The sequence below is a fragment of the Barbatula barbatula genome (assembly GCF_947034865.1).
Source record: "Barbatula barbatula genome assembly, chromosome: 1".
NCBI classification, from domain to species: Eukaryota; Metazoa; Chordata; class Actinopteri; order Cypriniformes; family Nemacheilidae; genus Barbatula; species Barbatula barbatula.
The window spans coordinates 14,845,912-14,873,616 of NC_136766.1; the positions used below are offsets into that span (position 1 = coordinate 14,845,912).

At 38.8% G+C, this 27,705-nt stretch overlaps 1 protein-coding gene across 2 annotated transcripts; it reads left to right on the forward strand.

The window, feature by feature from the left end:
* On the forward strand, positions 1 to 27,705 carry dnajb6b (DnaJ heat shock protein family (Hsp40) member B6b). 2 transcript variants are annotated; one of them, XM_079464862.1, is made up of 10 exons: positions 1 to 275; positions 4,464 to 4,591; positions 5,623 to 5,732; positions 7,625 to 7,678; positions 7,754 to 7,858; positions 14,719 to 14,841; positions 14,924 to 15,098; positions 15,325 to 15,395; positions 24,800 to 24,949; positions 25,703 to 27,705. In XM_079464862.1, exons 2-10 carry the CDS (start codon positions 4,527 to 4,529, stop codon positions 25,801 to 25,803), a joined length of 954 nt encoding a protein of 317 aa, XP_079320988.1. In that variant the 5' UTR covers positions 1 to 275; positions 4,464 to 4,526; the 3' UTR covers positions 25,804 to 27,705. The 2 variants fall into 2 exon arrangements, with proteins under 2 accessions (XP_079320988.1, XP_079320989.1); XM_079464863.1 differs by lacking the exons at positions 24,800 to 24,949; positions 25,703 to 27,705 and adding an exon at positions 15,760 to 16,114.

Genomic DNA, 27,705 nt, shown 5'->3' on the forward strand with positions numbered 1-27,705 from the left:
AAACCGCACTAGAATCCAATGAACTCCGGTCGCTTTTGAGAGGTTGGCAGATTGTTGTAGAACATTAGCGGCAGCCCGATATCGGGGCAACGAGTCTTTATGTTTCACACCGGGAAGTTCAAGAGTAGTTTGTACTGACAGACCTCGGAGCGAACAGTTTGAAACCCTGCAGGAATATAAAACCGACAGAGGAGAGAATCTTTCACCAGTGGGATTCGGAGAGAAGGTCCACATAAAGAAGAGGGAGAAGGACACTTGTCTCAGTTACATATAAGGTTTGTTGCTTAACATCTGAGATTATATATAATACTGGTTATTCGGTTAGCTTTTGTTTTGTTTCAAAACCACGTCAGTCGCCTATACGGGGATTTTGAGCATCGCGTGGGCGTTCTATGATGCCCAAAGAGGCTTCTGTATACGTAGGCTCGTGGGATTTGAGACACGGTATTTGGACGCAGGGGAACTCATAAAAATACAACAGGAGAGAATAAAAAAAACGTAATATTTATATACAATGACAGAAGACAAGCGACTTGACGCATTGTAACCAGCTGTGGCATTTCTTTTGACGTCCGATTCGTGACGAGTGTAAATACGAGCCGTGTTAGTGTAGATTTTGTGACACGTGCAGGTAAAATCCCCGAAAGCATTTCTAGAAATTTCCATGTCTCATCACATCTTCACACCAAGCGCCGCAGTCCGTCTTTTGAGAAGTAATACAAGTAATCACAAGACAAAACGAAGTGTGTTTGCGAGCTTCATATTGGGTATTGTCTCAAAAGTTAATAGAGCTTTCTGGGTTAAATAACAAGATGGGTTGATATTGATTGAATTTACATTAGATTAATTATAGAAGAAATATAGGATATTTTGCATTTCTCCAGCAGTAGAAGTAAATTGGTTAAAGACATTTTTAAAACAAAAAATTGAATTCTGTCATCATTTACTAACCATGTTACTTACCTGTATACATTTATTTGTTCTGATGAACACAGAGAAAGATATTAAGAAGAATTCTTCCGACCAAACAGTTATTTAACCCTATTAACTGTTATAGTAGAAAAATAACTATATATTTTTGGTCTGTTGAACACAAAATAAAATATTTTCAAGTAGGAAGGACAGAGAACAGTTCTGAGGCACTTTTAATACCTTGTAATCTCTCCTACTATGGTTATCAATTGAGCCCAAGAACTGTTTGGTTACAAGCATTCGTCCAAATTTCTTTCTCTGTGTTCAACCAAACAAAGACATTTATACAGATTTGGAATAACTAGAGAGCGAGTAATTCATGACAGAAGTTCATAACTGTTTTATGTTTTAAGTTCATCGAACCCATGACCTCTCTACAGCTAACATAATATTTTGGCAACAGATCTACAGGAACACTAAGTGACTAGAGTAGTGACACAATCACAAGGCACCCGTCACATGGGCTGTGGGGCTTTAATTATGATACAGTTTTTTCATGCTTAACAACAGATGAAACAAAAACTAAATATTTTGTGCAGCTCTTTGTAGATGGTTCTTTTCTAAAATAGAGAGGGCTTGATCATCAGTAAGAAAACAATTTGTTTTTGTTTTATATCTGATACTTCTGGTCAATTGAAGCTATTCAAAATCTTCAGTATAATCAGAAGTGACACTGTGACTATAAAAAGAAAGTTTCAAAGAAAGGCCTTTTGTTAGTTTGTTCTTGGAATTTTTTTCTCTACATTCTTTGGTTGCAGAGAAACCACAACAAGGAAGTGTTCTTCTAACGCGAGCAACCACAGTAAACGTGTCTCTATTTGTTTATAGAATGAAATACTTAATTGTTCTCTTCTTCAATAACAACACCGTCTGATACTTTAATGATTGATGTTCTCCGATAAGTTGCCAAAGCAATGTGCATTAAATCAGTGACAACTCCGCCAAACAATCATGTCTCATCTGGTATTTACACTGAAATGGCTGTAGAATAGTAATGGACTTTTTATCTTTTTCTTATGCTTTTTATGAGAATTTTAACGTTATTTGTCATATAAATAAGCACTCAAACCACTTAACCATAATGACCACCACAAACACTTGTTAAACTTTAGTCATGTTGAGTCTAGGTTTGGAAAGATCAGAAGTGATCTGCTGTGGGTTGGGCCAACAGCCGCTTCTTAATGCCCATGTGTGAAGCCTAGAAACAAGTTCCAGAGACTTCAGCAGCCCTTTCACATCTGTTCACACATGTGTGCGTTTGCCCTGAATGCTATTTCATGACATGTAGGAAAAGAATGTTCAACATACCATTTTAGAGATCGGAGGAAGGCAGACAAGAGGAGTGTTGCATGAATCTGTATTTCATGGATGATTTTAAAAGTCGGAGTCAGGAATGTAGTGGCAGGCAGGTGTGGTGAAAGAAAAGCTGCTTAATGGTTCTCAAAGTTGGCGAAGACTGGGTGTGTCGGTGTAGGTGTATTTTGCAAGAAATTAAAAAGAAAATGAGTAATTAACAGGCAATTTGTTTCGTTGCATTATGCAATAGGAGAGTGACATTTGTGTTTAACAAAGTACTGTACCATATTTAAATACATCCATCAAGCTGCTCTTTTTTAGATTTACTCAAAGAACTGGTTTAAAAATTGTGTCCTGCCTACAGTTTTAAACATTTAAATATTTTGGTTTGAAACCAAATCCTCCGCCTTGTTCTCTCACCCTGAACAGTGGAACACCACAAGGGTGTGTTCTCTGTCCCCTCCTCTACTCACTCTTCACCAGTGACTGCTCCCCCAGTCATCCCACAATCACCTTTGTCAAGTTTGCTGATGATACCTCCATAGTAGGGCCAATATCAGACAACAGTGAAAATACAAGGAGGAGATTCAGAATTTCACAGATTGGTGCTCTTACAATAATCTGGACCTAAACATCAGCAAAACCAGGGAAATCATTTTGGACTTCAGGAAATCAAAAGTAAAGAGCACTGCATACATGGAGAGGAGGTAGAGAGGGATGGGAGCTTTAAATTCCTCCGCCTGCAAACATCGGGTGACCTCACCTGGTCCACACACATCTGGGGAAAGCCCCAGAAAGACTTTACTTTATCTCAGGAAGTTGAAACACGCTCGCCTACCTCAACCTGCTGACCAACTTCGTGTTGCCAAAGAGAGCCTGCTAACTTATGGCTGCGCGGTAGGGTACTGCGGAGGGTAGTGAGGGGAGCTGAGTGTTTGATTGTCATTTCACTGCCAAAAATCCATGACATCTACACTTGCCATCTTCAGAAGAAGGCCAACTGCATTTCAAAAGACCCTGGACATCATCTGTTCTCCCCCTTAGATTCTTGGAGAAGGTATGGACAGATAAAAAACTAAACCAATGGACTGACAACAGTTTCTATCCCCAAGCAGTTAGATGCTGATCTTTACTGCGACACTCGTTCTTTGTTATTGTAGTCACTAACCGAATAAAGTGCTTTATTGCTATAAAACTTTTAAACAACGGTTGGTACGGTAGGGACGGTGGCGCGGTGGGCAAGTGATGTAACCAGTAGGTGGGTTAAACACTGTTTATCACTGGTAACACAAAATATCGCAACAAGCCTACTACAGTGTTGATATCCAGAACATCATTTCTTTATAATAATCTATTTAAATGTGTATACTCTGTAGTACAATAGTTAGATGTTTCTAAAGCAATACCAAACTGCTGTGAACTTTGAGCATGTTGGGGTAGCCAAAGTTTAAATCTTGGAAGTAAGATACATTTTTTCGTAGGGTGGATCAACCTTGGGAACTAACATTTAGACTGTATAGCATATTTTTTTTTGTATAGCACATAGCCTGGGGTCTTTCAGCTCTGTCAACCCTCCATGCAGTCACTGTAAGTGATGGGTAAAATGAAGTAGATGTCCTGGCAGCTACATTTACTAAAGATTTGATTTGCTGTTGTTCAGTTAAAAGCGAATGTATGTAATAATTTAAACAAGAAGTTAAGAACATAAATAGCAATCTGTAGATCCAGAAAAAAAATCAATTCAAATGCTGAGGAAGAATCAGTGTTGTGCCATGATCACCTCTGAGCCTGTCCTGAAGGACAGTGCAGATATAAATAACACACAGATGAGATTCGGCTGGACAGCTACTGCTACTACTCATTTGGTCTCTGTTTGTTTATCATCATAATAATTTGTTCCTTAAAGTAAAAAGTCTAGATCTAATATTATCGAGAAATAGAAAGGTGTTGTTGTAAACTGTGTAATCACTGGGTTAAAGCACAGTATGGATATGATCAAGAAATCCCGGAGTGGACAACAAATACAATACGAGGTGGTACGTTTTTTGTGTACGATATAATAGAACTTGAACTTGCACGTAGTTGGTGGTTTGACTTCCTCACATGGACTACCCACCCGCACAAAAAACAAAACCCGCCCTCTATCAATGACCCTCCCCAGCTCTGTTTTACAGTGTTTGTTACTCTCTTTTCAGGGCCACTTGGTGGTTGCTTTCCTCCTCACTTTTGGGAGTGGAAAACCAAAAAAGTTCCGTGCCATGGAGGATTATTACAAGATCCTGGGTGTGCTGACAAATGCATCCCAGGATGAAATAAAGAAAGCGTAAGTACCCCGTGTTCTGTTATGGGCTGCTATTTTTAGACATGATAGCGGCAATATTGCAACACAGGGGTTAGTTTATACTGGCAACTGGAGACCTATGCTTTTTGCTGCTGGATCTTTGACTCTGTTAGTGTGTGTTTTCACATTATCTCTCCTGTGATATTCACATTCCTGTGTGATTTGATATGGAGGGTGTTTATGGACATTCAGAGAACATTAAGCATTTTGTGGTTTTCAAACACATTGTATCCTTAAGCTCCGCCTTTTTCATTCTGGGTTCATTTACTCTTTGGAAAGCGTTCTTTGTCCTCTTTTGTTTTTCAGGTAAGCAAACTTCTATTGAATCGTGATTGTGTAGGTCATTGAAAGTGCTGATGGTTAATAGGGGAAAATCTAAAGCACATAGCTATGGAGGGCAGACTCTATTAAAAGATGTGCAAAGGACAAATCCCCATGTGTATGGAGTGTTTGGTTAAGGCTATTAACCCTTCTGTATGCTGCTGGGTTTGTATCGCTGATTCAGGCCTAGCGTTCGGAGATGCTGACCTTCTGTCACACCTACTAAAGTCGTATTGTGAGACCTGACCTTTATTGTCAGTGGTTGTTCAGGTGTATGACTTCGGAATGTAACAATGTTTTAAACTGCCCTCTTTCATGATGACAGTGTTTCACAATGAAAATATTTCTGTAGGTTTTTTTTGAGTTATGAATTTATAAAGTGAAGCATTTCGGTTAAACCATCACAAACTGTTTCTTTTTACTTTTAGCAGTTTTCATCCTTATTGAATTCTGATTTCACATCAGTTCTAAATGTTTGCATGTTTGTTAACATGATACCGTTCATGAAGACACGGCTTCATTCAGACTGAAGCATTTGAGTTTTGCCTATTCACTTCCTGTTTGTTAACATAACATTTATGAAGACACAGCTTCATTTAGACTTAAGCATTTGAGTTTGCCTAGTCTGCTTAGAACTAAATCGTATCTTAATTTTATTTTGAAATAGATGTGTGTGTGTTTGTTTCCGACAGGTACAGAAAACAAGCATTAAAGTGGCATCCAGACAAAAATCCAGACAACAAACATGAGGCAGAGATAAAGTTCAAAGAGATCTCAGAGGCATATGAAGTCCTGTCAGATGGTATTGGCTCCTTTTATTGTGTTATTGTGAAATAATTAGAAGTGAATTATGTCAGTGTTACTTTTGCCAATTGTCTTTGCAAGTTGACGTTTTATATTTTAATAAATTTATGTAAAACTGATGCCAAGAAAACATCCACAATATGCAAGTAAAAATGGCTTGAGGTTCTCGTATGCCATTTAAACTGTGAGTGGTCCGGAATGAGCTGTCCTAGTCTAATAAGGCATCATTAGTGTGAGGATTCATGTCAAGAATCAGGAGCAACTGCTTATAGAGTTTCAATAAATGTCTATTTTTATTGCAGACACTTTAAAAATAAATGACAGTAACATATGCGGCCACATAAACATGCACTGGGTCCCAACATCTCCTGGGACTCCCAGGTCAACTAATTGCCAGTTCCGAAATGACCCCATTTTTACCAGTCGGGCAAAAACATTGAATTCATATGGGGGTGCCCACATAATTACCAAACCACACTCTGTTTAAACAAATATATATAAAGAAAATATTTTCCACCTTCATATGAAAGAAATACAAAAGTAATAATAATAATACAACAGTAAAATATAATATGATAATACGAAATACAACCTGTTTAAGAATATCGAAAATATTTTAATTAAATAAAGATTTGAAGTTAAATCTTAACTTTTTTAGTTAAAGGAGTCAAATGATTATTTTGCATATAGTAAACAAAATTAGCCTAAACATGTTACTATCAAAGATTATTTTGTAATTTGACTGGACTTGTTTGGCCAAAATGCATCAGAAAGTTTGCCCAATTTACAAAACAATAAGTTCTAACAAACAATATTGCAAGAGTTTGAGATGCATTACAGCATGTTCAATTCTGAGGTTCTTATTTTTTTTCTTTTAAAGATGAGTGTTTTAGTTGTTGTTGGCATAATTTATGATTTAATATTGTTGTTACTGTTATCTGTTTGGAGTTTTTTAATGAATGATGGTTTTTGATTGTTATCATGGTCGAGGTTTGTGTGTTCAATGTTGAGGAGTAAGTGCATGACACAACAGCAAGACTAGTATAAATACAGTCAACAAAAACTGTGTGAGCAGTTATTTGATCGAAGTTTTGGTCTGTTTGAGCCAGAAAAACATACAATTGTAGTAAAAGACGAACAAATTTGTTTATTTTTAAATAACCAATCTATATTCTCTATTTATGTTCAACCAACAAACATATTTTGTTCTGTTGTTCATTAGGGAAACTTGACTATGTTGTGACATCTAATGACTAAAACATAATGTTTTAAGTTGGGTGCACTTCAATCTCCGTTTATTGAGTTAACTCAAAAACATGCTTGTGATGGGTTGCATTATTATTTAAAGTTGACTCAACATAAACAAGGTTTAAATCTCAGAGCTAAGAATAGGAAAGAATTTTGAGCGAAACCAGAGAGTGACACTCTTCTGGCCTAGATTGTTACTCTTCAAGCCAACATATCTGAACCGTTCAAAATTGATCCACTGTGTTTGTCCTTTGCATGGAATTCTGCTTTTATAGTCTGCTTTTGTGTTAGCATGTATATAGATTCAAAAGAGCAATGTGACCACGTGTTGGAATGTTGTTCACATATGAGTGAATAGATGTTTACACAAGGATCATTGCCTGTACTAAACAGAGTTATGCATTTTGTTAGCATCAGACTGTTTGTGCAATTCCATGTATAACAGGACAAGAAGTTTAGCTAATTTTCCTTTATTTGTTTATATTTAATCTGAACTAAGTAAGTGGGCAATTACAAGTTACATTTTTGACAAAATGGTTAAAGGTGTGGGTTGAGGAGTGTGTCATTAATGTGAATCATATTATCTTACTTGTATAGAACCTGTTTATGTGAATCTAAAAGCCAAAATCTTCTCATTAACAGAAAACAAACGCATACAGTATGACAGATATGGCAAAGAAGGATTATCTAATAGAGGTATGTAAAACAGCATTTCTATTTTGTTTTATCTTTATATTTTGTTGTTTTTATAATTGCTTTTGTTAAATAAAGGAGGCCATTATGACGAGGACTACATGGGCAGATTCTCATTCCGTAATCCAGAGGATGTCTTCAGGGAATTCTTTGGAGGCAGAGATCCATTTGCAGATTTCTTTGGTATGTGTCATTTTATTGTTGATTTAATTGAGAAATATGCGTAGAGAGATGGGACATATACAGTAGGAATTGCATATTGAGAATGGTGAATTGAATGTATTTTAATGTTTAAAAGTCGGACAGTTTAACTTGCGTAATTTCAGCAAAAAGAGGTGAAAAATGTTCTTGAGCTAAGTGTTAAAAATAACAATTTAATTCTCAAGGCGAGAAAATGAAGGTCGTGCTTGGAGTTATAATTAGGTAATTAGGCTTTGTATGAGATTATTGTAACATAGGTTCATTAGCCGATTAACTCTTGACAGCAAAATGTGCTTGTAACTTGAATGTGTTTTATAGCAATATATTTTGATATCAAAACATGATATTACTGCGCTCAATTTAGGGTGCATAGAAACCAGTGGTGGCGTTTTACCAAAACCTAAGGTATGGCAAAATGTCCTCTGGCCATACAACAGCGACATTCCAAAGTAACAGAACCATAAATTATACAACATCATATCTAACGTTAAACCAAACGTGTACAAGAATCCACGAAACTGAATGAATGCACGAACATGCACAAAGACTTGCAGATAACAAACCCTACACCCTCTAAAGTTTAAAATGTGCTCTAATTTCTGCCAGGTCGACTCCAAAATATTTACTAAACCATCTGCCATGACACTGTGTGTGTCAATCGCTTTAGACTCACAACCAGATGTTGTCATAACAACTACTGAAGACCGCATTAATCGAGTGCGAGTCTAAAATATTGACCAAACAAAAAGGATATTAACAGCAAATAAGATTAAATGTAGAACATGTCTTACCTTGTCGCAGTGCAGTTTATTGCATAAGATGTGCAAATTCTGTGAAAAAAAAGTTCATTCAACTGAAAACACAGCTAATCCAAAAGATGCCAATAGTCCAATAAACATGCAACCGCACAACACCGGCACATGGACTACATTTTTATATTATTCACAGATAACATTACAAATAATATTAATCTTGCAATTTTTATACATCTGGCTTGAGCAGATGAGATTGTTATGTGAAATAATAATTGCCAATTTATTGGCATATGTCGATTAATAAAGACCTCCCTACTACCCCTTACCTTACCATACACTTAATTATTAAACACCTGTTCATTTTATTGAGCACCTTCATTTTGTTGAAAATAAATGGCTTTATGATATGTGATTTGAAAATGCAGAGAAGCGAAAGGTGAATTTAAACCTCCAACACGATAGTTAAAAAAGAACTGGTCACATGCCTTACTCGCGACACCATTTAAGCTGTTGTATGTTTTAGAGTGTAAAGGCGGGCGTACACGGTGCGATTTTTGCTGTCGTACGAGTTCGCATGCGATTTTTTTCAATCGTGTGGAAATCGTGTATGCTCGTATGGTCGCGGCTCGTATCAAGTGCGAGGAATTACAATCCGAGCAGAGTGCCTTACGAGCACTTCCCGACCTCCCGAACATTTTTAAACATGTCTAAAAAGTTTGTGAGCTATCGGTTTGAATTCGTGACATGTGTGCGGTTGAACGAGCCGATTTGTTGATCTATCTGAAGTTGACCAATCACGAACTAGGAAACCACAGAAGAAGATAGACAAAGATGGCAGCGCCACAGCGAATGTGGACTATTGAAAAAGAGGATAAACTCGCCGAAGTCTGGCAGGAACAGCGAGCGCTGTATGATGTTTCCAGCAGCGTGTACCATGACAGGGTCATCCGTGATGATATTTTACAGCGGATTTAAACATATAACAAAAGGCCTGAAGGCAGTTTTTTGCATCATGCTGACTCTGCATCACTTTTCTCCCACAATACAATATGTAGGCTATTCCATATCAAACATTTGGCCTGTAAAAACAGTATGTATACAATTATTATACCTAGACTATCCAGCAATAACATTTGTTCAAAAAATATATAAAAACGACGTTGCTATATGCACAAACTTGCGTGACACGCTATCGTTATATACTTTGCCATATCTTCCACGACCACATCAAAGCATGCGCACACAGATACACGGCTGTTTTTGAAGAACTGAAAGTCCATGCTTTTCTCTGCTCTTCAGCCAAACTCTTTGCCATGCCCTTCTTTATCTTTTCTTTTTTATTCTTTCGCAAGCCATTGCTGCCACAAAAAAAGCAAATCTTCCTCTGACTCCATGTTTTTGGCGCGGAACTTTGTGCGATTGCTTCGGAAATCGGCAGGTCGTAAAATCGTGTCGTATATCACCTCGTCCGTATGATTTTCAGATAAACTCACTCGTGACGTGTGCGTGGACATACGATCTTCCGACCATCAGAATTCGCACCGTGTACGCCCGCCTTAAAAATGACACTCACACAACATGTTTCCGACACCCATGCTTAAAATGTACAGCAGTTTAAAATATTTTGATTATCTTTAATGAGCATCAATATGCACACTTCCTTTTCCACTGTTTTGTCTGAATACAAGGGTATGGCAACTGCCGTACACTGCCATAGGCAAACGCCGCCCATGATAAACCAAATGGCGAAACTTTGTTCTGAAAAATGGTGGGGACTGAGCTGACAAAAGCCATACTATTACAATACAATACAATTGTTTCTGTTATAACTTGTTAGGAATATTTATCATATATAGTGGGTACTCCGCTTTTTGACTCCGGCTTTCACAGTATGTGGTTCCCAAACTGTCATTTGAGAAAGGTCACTTGGCTGTTGTGCGGCCTAACACTTAAAAACAGTTCATTCCTATAACTAGAAAAAAATGACTAGAAATGTCACTTGTTCATTGGTTTACTTGTTTTTGTGCTTGGACACTAGATGCACAAGCAAGCGTTGCAAGTGCGGATAATGCACATATTTTTATACTGGCCTGTAGTCACAGCTCTCTGTTTTCTGCAAATATAACTTACAAGTGTGAGAATTTGTATATGTTAATGGCCCCTAAACATTGCCGACCTTCTGCAAGCATTTCTTCCAAAACCCTGTCTCACCTACAAATAACGCCTACGCATGGAAAACAATTTAACTAACACTTTTATTTGTAATTTCATTATACATGCACCAAATTATTTATTTGTTGCAAATTTCCAATTTGTCATAAACAACATGTTTACCTGAGACTCAAACATTACGGGGTGGTTTCCCAGACAGGCCTTAAGCTTAGTGGCAGACTTACTTAAATGTTAGAGGTGTCTTTATAAATAAAAAAAACTTGCACTGACATATCTTAAAAATAATGTGATTGTTTTGTCTGAAGATGCACACAGTACTGTTTCTTTGTAAAGACTGTAACTATATATATATATATATATATATATATATTCAAAATAAGATATTTATACATCATCTGAAAGCTAAAAAAAGATTTCATCGATTTATGGTTTGTTAAGATTGGACAGGATTTGGCAGAGAGACAACTATTTCAAAATCTTGAATCTGAGGCCGCAAATAAATTTAAATACTGAGAAAATCGCCTCTAAAGTTGTCCAAGTGAAGTCCTTAACTTTATTTCTATGGGTAATGTTCTATGCTTTTATATATTTATGATAGGAAATAAAAAAATATCTTCATGGAACATGGAATTACTTTGTGATTTTGAAGGTCCTACTTTGGTTTATTCCACTGCAGCTAAACGTCTTGCAAAGGTTAGATTGTCATTCAATATGAGATCTTGTTGTTTGAACAATTACAGCTTTTTCTTTACGCAAGAAACATTATGTCTAAAATGTTAATTGTTATGTTTTATTTGGTCCAAGACATTTGGGACTGGGGAGGGCTAGTATTGCCTGCAAATCGACCCAAGTCGGGACGCATACCGAGCCTGGAGCCCACTTCCCAGACAAAGGGGCGGGCCCTCCGAGTTCGGGGGAACTAGCAAGCTCGGAGCCCTCTCCCCGGGACGGGACACCAAATACCCATACTATCCGTCCCTTATTATCTGTACTTATTAGCTGCAAGGCGAACTCGTGAAAACCCTGTTACGTTATCTGCATTTGAGTTTGACACAAAGCCACTGTGTATCGTCACTGTGGTCAAATATATCTAAGGAATTTTGTTTTTAATTTATGATTGATGCACATAATTCATTAATCAATAGTATTGTATGGTTGCATGGTTAATTCATGTTCCTGACTTGTAAAAAAGCTTGTTTCAAGCCCCTTCCATGTAATCAAAACTTGTAATATGTTTTCCCCATAAAAATTGAAATTGCTTTCCCGCTCATTCTCCTTCACAACTCTTCCTGGTGAAACATTCTTCCTAACTCTGTCCGGTCAACCACATCTCTCACAACCTTCAAAAAACTACTTAAAACCCAACTCTTCTGTGAATACTTGACAGACAAATGAAAAATAAAATAAAGATGTAATATACACCAACCCTCTCTTTTTCTCTCAAGAGGTTGTGTGGTCTAGCTTTTGTTGAAACTAGTAACTTTGTATTAGCACCTAATGTATTATTGCTCCTGTATGACATTTCGCTTATTGCTCCCTGAACTCTTTGTGTCCCTTTGGATAAAAGCGTCTGCTAAATGTAAATGTGCCCAGCTCTGGTTACCTTACTTCTCCACCGACTCTCAAATGATTCGTTGGGCGATTAATCTGTCTAATCCCCTCCTTTCTGTCAGCCCACTCTGATCTGATTGGTCAGATTATCTAGTCTGCTGTGATTTGTCTACCGCATGCAGTGTCGCAAATGGAACATAGGTCGTCATTATACATTTGACCCGTAACCGAAATAAGAACAACAGACGACTAGTTCGCTTGATTCAGAGTCGACTCCTTTTTTCCCCAAGCCAGTAACTGTGTTATTCGTTCACTTTCAGCTTTACAACTTTGCAGACTGCTTACATTCACACACAGCAACATTACACACTGCATAACATGTAATTTTAAGGACATCTAATAATTTTTGCCATAAAATAAATATCTATACTTTTGACCCATACAAAGTTTTTTTGGCTATTGTCACCAATATATTCCCGTGCTACTTAAGACTGGTTTTGTGGTCCAGGGTCACACATGTTATTTTATTGTGACCTTAACCAGCGATTCCACAAACTTACAGCAGAGATTTCCATCTTTACCATTGACGTAGAAAGGATTTGGTCTCGTATGACTGAAATAGCTGCCTGGAGGTGTTGCAAATTTGTGTGCCAAGTGAAATAACTTCCCTTAAATGGAGTTTGACTAAATTTGTGCGTTTTAGGATAAAATAACATTTTAGCAAAAATAAATTTTTGTTTGTGATGTTTTTAAAACGTTTTTAAAAGAATGCTGATCTCTAATACTAAAATGTATAGTGTTAGGCACAGCAGAACTTAGTCATCGATTGAACACTAATATGCCACCCTGTGCCCACTGGCCCTAATGGCTGGGAGCAGATGGTAGAATGCCATGTGTGTAGAACATACAAGCACTCTAAATATGGAGAGGGTGCTCAGACCAGCAAGTGGGTCGAGAGGGGACCATGCATCATCCATTTGGAATGTTCTCAGAAATAGCTTCAGAATAAAAGAGGAGCAAGAGAAAGGGAATGCTAATAGCTCTAGGGGTGGGAGAGAGAAAGAGAGAGAATGTGTGTATGCATTCTAAAAAGAGGGATAACATGCATGTACGTGCATGTCGGTGCAGAATGTCGGAGGGCTCAGAATGATTTTAATGCGAGTTCAAAAGTACTCTCTCTGAAACCGTTTCTCTGCTGACAGAAGGTCATTGGTGTTTACTTGTGTTTGTGTAGCCATGACAAGGTTGGGGGCGAGTTAGAATAACAGTGTGTGCAAGAACATAGCAGACAGGGCTTAGACTGCCAAATCAAACTACTTAGAGGAGATGGAAAAGGTTCTAGTGCTTAGTGCTGAAAAATGGAGTAACCTTGATCCAGGAGCAGGAATGTATGTCGAATTTCACTGGTGGTGACAACATTATGGGGATCAATTAGAATTTCCCCCACCCACCTAGTATTTCTGTTAAAGGTTAAAACCAACATACTGTACAGCCACGGAAATAAATGAATAGTCCATTTTAAACACCATTTTCAGTTTTTTTATTTACAATTATTATTTTTGTTTCATTCTGAACTACTAACAATATTTCTCCCAAATCTCAATAAAAATAGAATGTTTCTATTTGTATCTATTTGCAGAAAATTAATCCGGTCAAAATAACAGAGAAGATGATCTGTATTTCTTCAGTATTTTTGTGGATCAAGGTTATCAATCACATTTTCCATGTGTCTTGTCATGCTGTCAGTCTTTCACATTGCTGTTAGAATACTTTGTTCTACACTGGAATGGCCACAATACATTTGGAGTGGACTCTTAATTTTTTTCCACGGCTGCATTTATTCAAAATTTGGGAAGGTTTGGTCCCCTCGAGGAGTGATTCATGAACTATTACTGTTGTGACCTTGAGCTATGTGCTTTATTCCCAGGTTGTTCCTGGAGAATGTTCCTTTAGTAAATGTAGTTGAGTAACTTTGAATACAAACATCTGATAAAGTCAGAAAATTCCATTCATACAGTACATAGTCAAGTAGCTTCTTTCTGTCCTGACAAAATACTGATGTTGCCCTCACACTTATGAGGATTATGAAGAAGGGGTTTTTAAGTGTGCCTTTATTACATCAAGCCATGTGTTTAAAGGGGCGAACAAAATCTATTTTCCATCTAATGACTGTAAACAGTTTGTTCACTGGAAAAGGGTGCGAGTTTGTGACAAACAGAAAACTAGTGATCTCTATATGGTAAAGCAAGTTCTTTTTGGTTTTTAACATGAAAAGCTTTTCTTTTTATTCACTTGTCTACAACCATGTCTACTTTATTAGATACACACTTGAAAAAATGAACTTTGTTCTGTCTTTGGATTCAGCTGATGACCCCTTTGAAGATTTCTTTGGTGGGCCGCACAGAGGTGTAAGCAGGAACAGGATGGCAGGTTCATTCTTTCCTGGAATTTCACCATTTGGTCCCTCCTATCCTGCGTTTGACATGGGTATGTTCATGTCTGTGTACTGCTTTTTATTGGCATACGTTTCTATATTTGTGTATCTATGTGTGCCTCAACATCTCTGCAGGTTTCACCCAGTTTGGCCCGGTGGGTGGAGGGGGCTTCACCCCGTTCTCCTCATCTTCATTCGTAGGCGGAAGACAAGGAGGACAAGGAATGGGGGGAATGGGAGGAATGGGAAACTTCCGCTCTGTCTCGACATCCACCAAATTTGTCAACGGACGAAGGATTACCACAAAACGGTACCAAAGAACATCCCGCAGTTGCTTTTCATTTATTGCTTGAATACAATTATTCAACACTTTATGCATGTTAAGGCATTTGCATATAATGTTAAACGTTTCCCACAAAAAACTGCTTGTACGTTGGTTGCTTATTTGGTTAAGATTTTACTACTCCGAAAGCTATTTTATGAAAATAAGACTTCTCTAACTGTACCGATACTGACTATATAACGTGTTATTTCAGCATTGTAGAGAATGGTCAGGAGAGAGTGGAGGTAGAAGAAGATGGTCAGCTTAAATCTCTCACAGTCAATGGTAAGCTTCGTCAACTGGACATCAAGTGATCGCTCAGTTCTTCAGCTGAACATTTGAAATGTGTAATCCAAACATTCCTATACATAACCAACCCTCTCAACCAGGCAGGTGGCAACCAAAATTGCACTCCACTAGTCAACAAGAGTAGGTCACATTAAAGCGCTGTGTGCTTTTAGATGGTGCAGTTACCTTCCGTGACGTGAATCGCACAGAAAAACAGGGTTAAACTTCATTCCAACTTAAGCTGTATATATTTTTATTCTTTGTGGACCATTTACTTCTCACAAGATCTCAGTTTGAACAAGAGCTATTCATTTATTTCTATCTGCTGATGGTCTTTCATTGTTGTTCTTTTACCCATAAGTGCTCATTACCCTTCAAACTGGAACTAAACAAGCTGTATCTGCTTTCTGCTGTTGAGCTGTGCTATTGTTCAGCTAAACTGTTCAAGTCTTAACATCTGCATACTTAATATTTAATATGAGCTAACTGGTGTTAGCAGTTACCATTTGTTCATGATACTGAACTGTTGATAAATTATTAAGAGCTTGTGATTCTCTTTTTGGCTTCTCATCTAACTGTTGCATAACCTGAGACTTTTCACTAGTAAGAATATAATATAATGTGTGAGTTTATATGCTGGATTTTTTGTGTTCTTTGTATGAAAACAAGAAAAGCTGGAAAAAGTTTCAGGTTCAATAAACCTTACTTTCACATGTATGGAATTTTGCATTTCTTTGCATAAACTGACATTTGTGTGTAGATGTAGGTGTGTCCTGTTGCTCTCGCATGCGTTTCATAACAGCACTCACAAAATTAAAAAATACCCCAAAAATAACACATTGCTTTTCAAGATGCATCACCTTGTAAATTCTAACCTAAAAATAATTCACACAGGCATGTGCACACAACCAATGTTTGTGGTTTATTTTTGTCACTTTACATTTAACAACAGAATTGCACCTTTTATTAACAGCAAGTGTGTTTTCGTAAAAGTCACATGCTCCAGCAGCCTTTCAACAGCATTGCGAGTGTTTAGATCAATCAGCAGATGTTCATTTATCAAAATTATAAAGCTCATAGTCATTGACCCTGATGATTAAGTGAAATAGCATTTAGTTAATAGCCAGGATGACAGTGAGATACAAGAGTAGATTTATTGGATATTACCTGAAGTTTAAACCATAAAATAACATTTTCATTTTAACCGTCAGGAAGAAAACATAGAATGCTCCAAAGACCGTTATGAATATGCACAATGTATCATTTTGTTAACACAATAGTGAACTGTTAATTTTGTGTGATTGTAAATCATTCTGCATATACATTGTTTACACCCTCACTGAGTCATACTGTACTCACTCCTATATTGACATCAAATTTTCCACAGACGTCCTCTGTAACATTCTAGGGGAATATTTTTGTAGTTTGTTTGTATGAGTTGTCCTAGTGAGAGCAAATTTAATTTTAAATTTCTTTCCACTGAGCATATTGTGATGACCATTCCAGTGGACGCACGTTCTGAAGGGGTTAATGAAAGACGTTCAAATTAAGAGTTTGGTGCCAAAAACTATGTTTTTTATTATGATATTGTGTTAGTTCGCTATAGTTTTTTGTTATTATGGCTTAAATCAAAACAAGTCAACTGCAGTTTGATTGATATTAATTGGAATGCACAATAAAACATGATTTTGTATTTATGTATTTATCTCGGTTTGGAACCAAACTCTCAAATATACAGTAGGCCTATACAATTCTCCAACAAAGCAAACCAGATATTTAAAAGGAAATCTAATCCGCACGTTTATACATTTTCAGTGGGAATACAGTTAAATTAAACTGAATTTCAAGCAAAGGTGGCCATATCCTATATATCAGGAGTATCAAATCAGAAAACTGATTATGGGATGTGGAATAAAACCTATGGCCAGGGGCTGTTATTTGTAGTACAATGGCGCTCCCTGCAGTCAAAGTGTTACACAAGCATCCTTTTCCTATTTTACATTTACAAATAGACTTCAAACCAACTTGCAAATGAAGCAGCAGCATTTCCCTTGTTCCTATTTTTCTAATAATTAAAGTTATCCTTAAATAGTAATAAAAACCAACAGTTGCTAGTATTAAAGTTGATGTGAAGGGCAAAATGGTGTGTTTTCCAAGTATTGTCGGCAGACAATCGACGATTGGGTAATTATACTCGACCGCGAGGTGGCGCCGTGTCTTTAGTGATATGACATGATGTGGAATAAAGGATCATAATTGTTTACAACAGGTTTAAAGAGACGCATCTATTCGCAAGTTTTTACTATTTGTCATTCTGTGACAAACACAAAAGGAAAATAAATACCAACATTCAAAACTTTTTGTCAAAGCAAATGCGAAGAATTTCTGAAGAAATTTTCAGAAATGGGTTTTGGTAGAAAGGTTCAAAAGTCAAAAATAAATGCCAGTCTTATTATTAGAGTGTGTACTTTGTAACCATTGGGAAACATTTTGTAAGGTAAGTGCACGGCCAAATTGAAGATGCACACTATTGGCTGTTACTGTATTAAAAGAATATTACAGGTTTTAGGACAGTTTGGTCAATAGAAACTATACAGTACCCATGTAACTAGTTATACTAATAAATTGGCTGATTCTCCCACACCTGTGGAAGTAATACATTTCCTGTTCAAAAGCCATGGGTTCCAACTTCCATGCACGTCCTGAGAGCAAAAGTAATATCCAAGTCTTAAAATAATCCATGATTGTGATAAAACCGGAAGGTGAAAGCATCCAAAAGCAGATGAAGATTTTTTATTGCTGTCCTCTCCAGGCTTTATGAAAGATGGTAAAGATAAAAAATAAAAGAATAATGTGTCCAGCTTTGGTGTGATGATATCAGATTGTCAGAATAGTAGGAAGTGTCTAGATGCTGGATGAGGAATATGCTTCCCTGGGTGTGCAAAATGATGCTTGGTGTTAGAAAGGTGGGCTGGAAGAGTTCCAATATTTTTTTCAGATGTCCTGTCTAATCTCTCGGTGACTGCTATCCAATAACCGTATTGTTATATGTCACCTAAACTAGCATAAAACTTTTATCTGGATAGGTAATACATTGTTGAAAAAAACCTAATAGGATCATAGCCAAGACAAAATATATTAGATAGTCTGCACTGAGATCATGATCATACACCCCTGTTGATCTCAGAAAATAGAAACAGAAATTGTAATGGGTTTATTGGTTATAATGAGAATGGTATGTAAATGGAAACTATAATGTGCTGGGCTCCATTGGTGGGATGTTGTCTGGGCAGAAGGAAAACAATAATGGTTTTCATGTGGCTAAAATGAATATTGAAGGCAACGGAAAATAAATAATTAATCAGAAAATTAAACCCTATGTTGGTATTAACAGAATACATTTATTACCATTTTCATTTTTGCCTTATATTTCTTTATTTATCCAATCAAAGTCATTAAATGATAATGGATTAGAGAAACATTCTCTAGATATCATTAGATATCACCCCAGTCTTCGTCATATAATTTAAAAAGAAAAAAAGGACGCTTTTAACAAGGAAAACACCACCTTGAATCATCTCCTTATAGAATGCACCAGGCCAGCCAATGACTATATATTTAAAAAGCTAGACATCATCTCTACTGCTGCCTTTCACAGATGAACACGCTGCTTGTTATTCAAAGCTCGGTGAGAAAGAGAAACCTTAACGCTGAGAGCTTTTACACCATTGAGAACAAATTATTGGGACACTTCTATTTACCACACAGTCCCTTGGATTTAGACGCCAAACTATGATTTGCTTGAATGCATTTAAGGGAAGCATCTGAATGCGTTTGTATGACGGTGTGCAGTTGGTAATACAATAGGAATGGACGGGGACATGGAGACAGTAATAACACGTCCAATCATATGGCTGAAAAATGTAGTCTTGAGCGTGGCGCTTTTGTCTCTGTTTGACCAGGCTTGTTATTCCTTGTGCTCTTTCTCTCATCTGCTGTCCTCCTCCTTTCTTTCATTGATGTGTCTTATATCCCTGCAGAAAAACAGCTGTTTACCGTCGAACCCATTATAAAAATCTTTCTTGCAATATATTTCGAGCTTTATTTCAATACGCTAGACATAATCTCTATGGGTGTTTTATTAGTTTCCATCTGCCAGATAACATCCCACCAACACATTACCAGTAAAGAACCACAGATCATTATAATTTCCATTAAAACAAATACAATTCTCATTAAAACCATTACAGTGAATTCAACAGAACTTCTGTGATGGTTTTGAATGTTGTTGCTTTTAAGCTGGAATGTCTGTTGTTAAAAAAAATGGTATGATGTTATCACTGTAATTGCTACAACCTGTTGATCTTAAAAGGTTTTAGGAGATCCATATTTGTCACGAAATGGTTTTGACAGAACCCAGATGCAGGCAGACGAGGGGTTAAATATAAATGTTTATTAAATCAAACACCCGCAATGGGGAAAAACAAGAACAAAAACACACTAGAAAACAAACACTAGAAACAAAACACTTCACAAAACCGAAACAGGAAACAGGGTAGTCCAACACGACAAGAAACTGTGATACTACCGTGAGACAATAGCCATAAGACAAAAGATAAAGACAATGCACCAACACTCAACAGAGAGAAAACTGAGACCATATAAAGGGAGACACTAACGAGGAGTGATTACATGGGGAGAGTGGTGACAGCTGATGGGAATGAAACCCTAACGAGGTGAATGAAACCCTAATGAAATTACAGGACATAGGAGGGTGGGGCTGAGAGACATAACAGGAAGACACGTGGCATTAAGTAACAACATAAAGCCACATGTCTCCACACATAACACAACAGAAACCCGAAAGACGTGGCAATGTCATGACTCTGCCCAGGGAGCTAGAAAGCTCGAGACAGGAAGGACAGAGTCCTAACATTACCCCCGCCCCCAGAAACGCCCCATGGCGTCTCAAGGGAGAAACTTCAGCGGGCCAAAACACCAAAGCACAAAGACAAACACCACAAGCACAACACAGAACAAACTAAGGGGAACATAAGGGAGGCTATGAAGGGGTTCGGGTGGGTCAACAAAAACAACAAACATGGGAGGGGGGGTGGGGGAATGGGAGGCCAAACCTTGGGGACACCAGAAAAGGGTGGGACAGGTTGAGGAGACTTGAAACAACCGGACGAGACCGGCGGGGACTTGAAGCAACCGGACGAGACCGGCGGGGACTTGAAGCAACCGGACGAGACCGGCGGGGACTTGAAGCAACCGGACGAGACCGGCGGGGACTTGAAGCAACCGGACGAGACCGGCGGGGACTTGAAGCAACCGGACGAGACCGGCGGGGACTTGAAGCAACCGGACGAGACCGGCGGGGACTTGAAGCAACCGGACGAGACCGGCGGGGACTTGAAGCAACCGGACGAGACCGGCGGGGACTTGAAGCAACCGGACGAGACCGGCGGGGACTTGAAAAGGCTAGGGAGAGGTGTGTGTCCAAGGGGGAAAAAAGTTTGAGGCGATGCCGGCCGGGGAACTGGCTGAGGCACCGGCTGGAAGTCCGGCTGAGGCACCGGCTGGAAGTCCGCCTGCGGAAGGACAGGCCTGGACGCCTGCGGATGGGCAGGTCTGGACGCCTGCTGATGGGCAGGTCCTGAAGCCTGCGGAAGGGCAGGTCCTGATGCCTGCGGAAAGGCAGGTCCTGATGCCTGCGGAAAGGCAGGTCCTGATGCCTGCGGAAAGGCAGGTCCTGATGCCTGCGGAAAGGCAGGTCCTGATGCCTGCGGAAAGGCAGGTCCTGATGCCTGCGGAAAGGCAGGTCCTGATGCCTGCGGAAAGGCAGGTCCTGATGCCTGCGGAAAGGCAGGTCCTGATGCCTGCGGAAAGGCAGGTCCTGATGCCTGCGGAAAGGCAGGTCCTGATGCCTGCGGAAAGGCAGGTCCTGATGCCTGCGGAAAGGCAGGTCCTGAAGCCTGCGGAAAGGCAGGTCCTGATGCCTGCGGAAAGGCAGGTCCTGATGCCTGCGGAAAGGCAGGTCCTGATGCCTGCGGAAAGGCAGGTCCTGATGCCTGCGGAAAGGCAGGTCCTGATGCCTGCGGAAAGGCAGGTCCTGAAGCCTGCGGAAGGGCAGGTCCTGACGCCTGCGGAGAGGCAGGTCCTGACGCCTGCGGAGAGGCAGGTCCTGACGCCTGCGGAGAGGCAGGTCTGGACGCCTGCTGGATCGCTGGCTGTGAACCCGGCTGGAGAACCGACAGGAGCGCCGGCTGGGCTGGGTTACGTGCCCCCCTCCGTTGCCTCTTCCTCTTCTGCCGAGCCAATCTCCTGGTAGTCGGCTGGAGGAAGGAGGTGAAGGACGGGGCTGGCTCCGCATTGGAGGCCTCCGAAGAGGACCCCCAGGACTCTCTCCTTCCACGCTTGCCCTGAAGACTGGTAGGTGGTGAAGAGGTTGCAGGGTCCGAGGCTGATGGTGCGGTGGTGGTCACCACCCCAAGCTCCAGGGTGTGATCCTCGGGGATGGGGCCCAACGGAGAAGACAACCTCGGACAGACGGAGACACTGGGCTCCGGTCGGCTCATGGCGAACTGGAGCACACCCTCGAAGCCAAGCGGTCTCAGCCTCATCATCTCCGCAGGCGATAGGGGGACCCTCAGTCCGCTGTTGAATGCCGCCGTCACCTCTTCCTCCCCGAAGAGCTCCTCCACTGCGGCTTCCAGGAACCTGTCCAGGTACTCGTCCCGGTCCAAGTTCCCCTGGCGAATGCTGGAGAGGGGACCAGGCTGGCGAGGCCTTGCAGGGAAAATCGCCGCCTGCTGGGTTCTTATGGGTTGGTGCATTCTGTCACGAAATGGTTTTGACAGAACCCAGATGCAGGCAGACGAGGGGTTAAATATAAATGTTTATTAAATCAAACACCCGCAATGGGGAAAAACAAGAACAAAAACACACTAGAAAACAAACACTAGAAACAAAACACTTCACAAAACCGAAACAGGAAACAGGGTAGTCCAACACGACAAGAAACTGTGATACTACCGTGAGACAATAGCCATAAGACAAAAGATAAAGACAATGCACCAACACTCAACAGAGAGAAAACTGAGACCATATAAAGGGAGACACTAACGAGGAGTGATTACATGGGGAGAGTGGTGACAGCTGATGGGAATGAAACCCTAACGAGGTGAATGAAACCCTAATGAAATTACAGGACATAGGAGGGTGGGGCTGAGAGACATAACAGGAAGACACGTGGCATTAAGTAACAACATAAAGCCACATGTCTCCACACATAACACAACAGAAACCCGAAAGACGTGGCAATGTCATGACTCTGCCCAGGGAGCTAGAAAGCTCGAGACAGGAAGGACAGAGTCCTAACACATATTAAAAAGAACAATAACATCACCGGATGTCACCTTTGCCATCTGCTCATTGGTTCTTATTATATGTTGATTCTTTTTTCAAAGCTTAAGTGTCGCCCAGACAATATGAGATTAGTTAAGGTTTTTCTATGAAATGTATTCTATTTTTCGTCGTTTTAGGGGGGTGGAGGAGGTTTAGCAGCAGACGCACGCCTTTTCCGGAGATGAAAAAAGGTCCGGTAGTTTGAGAAGCAGCATCTGTCCCTTTTCTTCTCCTCTCTCCCCTCTAATTACACAACACAATAGCCACGAGATGTGCCCATAATCTGTTCGCATAATCAGCCTCTCTTGCCTCTCTTCTGAGCCCCTATTCCGTACGCTAATTCAATATAAATGTAAATTAACACGCGAAAAGAATAAAGAAATCTCAATCCATTTACATGACTAATCACAATAAAAGCGTTCCACATGAAATATGAATGAATGCATGACGATTATGTGTGTGTGTGTGTGTGTGTGTGTGTGTGTGTGTGTGTGTGTGAGTGAGTGAGTGCAAGTAGTGTCTTAGGATCGTTTTGAACTTTCTTATTTTAAATGCACACAAAACACCTGTGTTATGATGCTCAAGGTCTGTGAATGGCTGGTTAAGTCTCAACATTTTTTGTACAGGCTGCTTTTCAGGTAAAGGCTCTGTGCAGAATTCACACAATCTAGTGAATGGCATTGTTCCTATTTTGGGATGTGATGCAATTAAAAACTAAATAGGAAGGGCAGTAGAGAGTGCACTCCATCGTTCAGGTACACTATATGACAATGGTAATACTGCCTGTTCCCCTTTTCATGTCACAACGTCAAACTTTTTATTGATTTGATTATTTATATGTTTAAGGAAATGCTGACAAAATATTGCCAGAATCACTGGTTGGACTACCATGGGTGCATGGTTGAAAAAAGAAATCAAGATTTGTCCATATTTTTTAGGTATTCCTCAAGACCTTAAAGGATTTTTTAGTTGAATCACTTGAATAACCCATTCCATTACTTTGGTATCATTGACTTCAGAAAACTGCGGATTGGAAAACAGGCAACCAAAGAAAACACGGCCATTGAAATAATATATATAAAAAGAATCTAAAATACTTCCGAAGCTACGACGTGTAACTTTTTTGTTGTGCAGGATAGTCAAATCTAAAGGAAACTAATTTGTATAAATACAGTCAAATAAACAACCACTTAAACAGACAACTACAACTTAAAATATAAAAACCTAAACTTTTAAGTTTACATAAAAGAATAAAAAAAGTGTTGGGAAAACAAATTTGACTATTATTTACAGTTTTACTTGTATTACTTGACATTATTAAATGTAAAATTTACGCTCAATAGCTCACAGCTTTTGCCTAGTGGCAGTTGGTCTGTTCCTAGAGCCTGTCCAAGAACAGAGCCCACTAAATAACATTTTCTGAATCAAGACGTGAATGTAAACACTACCGACCATAAACTTGAGAGGACTTCAGATGTTTTGGTATGTTTTGCAAGGCATGATCTGTTAATGCAAAACAATGTGTCGGTTATTCAGATTGTGTCATTCTAAATCAAATTCAAAGGATTATGTCTGATGTTTATTTTCAGATGTAGTAAGGGAACACTATTTCATTAATGCAGAGCATGAAATGTTGTAGTTTGCTCTTTTTCTTTATTCATCCTTGGCATATGCAGATTATTATGTTCCAGAAATGCCAACCAACCTTATGTTTCTTCTAGGTGAGCATGTAATGACAGAAAATTCACTTAATTCAACTTAAATCATCAAACCCAATGTTCCAAATCATCTCTCTGTTTATGTGAAAGGTTCAGCGATTAATTAAATTAACATAATTCATGATGGATGACTGAATGTTTGTGTATTTTATATTTTCATCACAGATAATTGTGATTGAGTATGACTTTGCATAGTTTCGCGTCTTTGTGTTTTATATCATACAATGTCATGCATTAGATCCGTATCTGAGCTGTGTTAGGTTCTCCTCACAGGTATCCCTGATGACGATGCATTGGATGAAGGCCGCAGACAAATTGCTCTCCCCGGCCCTGCTCCACACAGCCTTTACCTCAGAAATGTGCCCCAGAACCCTGTGGAAGAAGACGATGAGAGAGGCCTGCCAAATCTGGGATTTGCAAAAGGTTTGTATCCCAACTTGATGTGCCTGTAAGGTAGAGCAGGGGTTTTCAAACTGTGGTTCGGGACTCACTTGTGGGTTGCACAGTGGCATGAGGTGGGTGTTGAAAAATCACTTGGCTGTTTAATTACTGGCTATGACAACAGCTTTGATATTTTACCATTAGATCGTTTGGTATTGCAGCTTTAATTTCATTTATTCTATTTAGGGAAAATACAAACTAATCTTCTAATAGAGACGAAAAAAGTTCTTCGGATAATAAAATGGTAAGAAAGAGATGGTTCGTTAAAGAACCTTTAACTGAATGTTTCTTTGTGGAACCAAAAATCGTTCTTCTAAGGCATCTATTAACTGATGTAAAACAATATAAAGTAAAGCAAAGTCTAGACACACCATGTTTTGGACAGTTGAAAAACATTAGATTATATTACAATAAATACTTTATTGTTAAATGTTTAGGCAGACTATTATGTCATTTTGATTTCTGTTTGAATTGGAAATGGCCCGAGGAAAAACTTAGTTTTTTAGGGACAGCCCTCTTTACTCGTTTCGAAACTTTTTTTGCTGATCGTATCCGTTCGGAATGTGCCCTCTGTGTCCATCAGAACCAAAAAATGGATACAGATCTGGAACAACTTAAGCATAAGTGAAGACAGAATTTTAATTTTTGGATGAACTGCAACTATAATAGGGCCTAATTAGTAATGTGTCATGTAATTATTGTGGTCATATTACAACCAGATTTTCTATTTTCTAGGTTTTTTTGACCCTAGAAGAAAGAAACTCTTGCTAAAGGAGGTGGACACCAAAAAGAAACGGATGCCGAGACTGGCTCCTCGAATTGGAGTTTGGTTTTAAGAGTTTGACAACTTATTGTGTTAAATTTGCATTATTTTTCAAAACACTGAAGTGATATGAGGATATGCCTATTACAAACTCTTACACAGGCTCTTTTTAATAGCACACATACCTTGTTTCTATCACAACATTCTGCTTTTATTACTACACACCTATTGTATTAAATTTAATAGTATTGGTATGCATCACAATGATACAGCATCACACTATTTATAATAACCCCATATCTGCCTATTGCAACAATTTCTTGCACACATTTTATTCATTTACTGTACTCTACATTTTTATTTGGCCGAGAACAATTGAGATCAAAATAAACGTGAATCTGGATGCCTTAGTTCACAACTGATAACTGACTACATACGAGCAGCATGAGTCATTTCAGTTCAGATTAGTTTATTTCTATAGCATGTTTAAAAAAGCAGTAAAGCTGAACCAAAGTGCTGCATCAAAATAATAAAACATGATTGTAAAGCATTTTTGAGGACATTCTCCTTCAATTTGGTATCAGTCATAGGACAGTTAAGGCCACCTGAAATACATTTGTTGATGTTTTAACAATTTAACTGATCTTATCGTTCGGTACAATACTGTATGTTTACTGGCTGATATTACTAGCTGTCTGTTTCCAGTACTCTGATAAAAATGTAACGACGGTCATATATTGATCAATTAATATTATACATATTTAAGTAAGGCACTTTAAAATGTGTATGTTTGCAATACATTTGGTGCTTAATGCTTTTTTTTAAGTAAATAATGGAACAAAAACTTAATATCGACATATGTAAAGGATGTTTGAAAGCAAACTCATGGTTCTGTCCCACCTTGTCTTGCTTTTCTTGACCTAGTGGCAGAACTATGATAGAACCTCATGTTTTACGTGGAGAGAGGCAATTATGGTCCTCATGGCCTTCAATACACTCTCTCTCCGGTCTCATCTCTGTTCCCGCCCTCTCGTCTCCTTGTTATTGCTTGTTATTGATTTAATGCCCTACACCTGTTTGTTCTTGATTTGATCTCTTACTTAATGCCCCTATGTTCTCTGTCTTGTCCTGGTTTATTTCGTTTCATGTGGTGAGTGCCTGTTTGAGTTCAGTGTAGTTTAGGCCAGTTATTGCTAACTGTCAATGGTTATCTTTAGTCCAGTCCAGTCCAGTCTAGTTTAGTCCGTGTTCCTGCCACTCCACCATGTTTTACCTTGCCCTTTGTATTTTATCCCTCATGGGTTTTTGTTGTCTTTTTTGTTAATAAATGTCTTAACCCCTTACCCGCTGTCTGCGTCTGGGTCCTCTGTCCATATCTCACCTCAAGATCCTGACACAAACAATGGAAGTGGCAAATAAAGGACAATGCTGAAGAAAGAACGATGACATGTATTCGAGAACAGGTCGGTAGGCTGAATGTGGAAAGCTAAGAGCACAAGAGAAAAAGAAGGAAAGATTTTTGAATTATTTATTCACCGATGTGAGAGAACACATTTTCAACAGTATGTCTTTTGATTCGGTCTTAAGCACTGTATCAATATTTTAGAGAATACTCCAGATATGGCATGTTCCTTTAGAACTGGGTTTAAATATAACCCCATATGCTGCATGTATATTTTTATACATGAAACAGACACTTAAATCGGCATTGAATCACAATGCATATTTAAAGGAAGCTAATATGAAAAATCTACATGTGATTCAGATGCTTATAAGATGCCTTATCGTCAGATTTTGCCTGTGATTTATGAATATGTTTTACTTGTACATGTTATTGCTTCTTATTGTATCTGTACCTTTCTTACAGATGTGATTTTCTTTTTCAGTATTGGCAGCATCATATTTCTATAACTTGGCAAGTGTTTGTGTTTAATGTTTTTGCTAAAATACACAAATAAAGCTTAATATAATTATT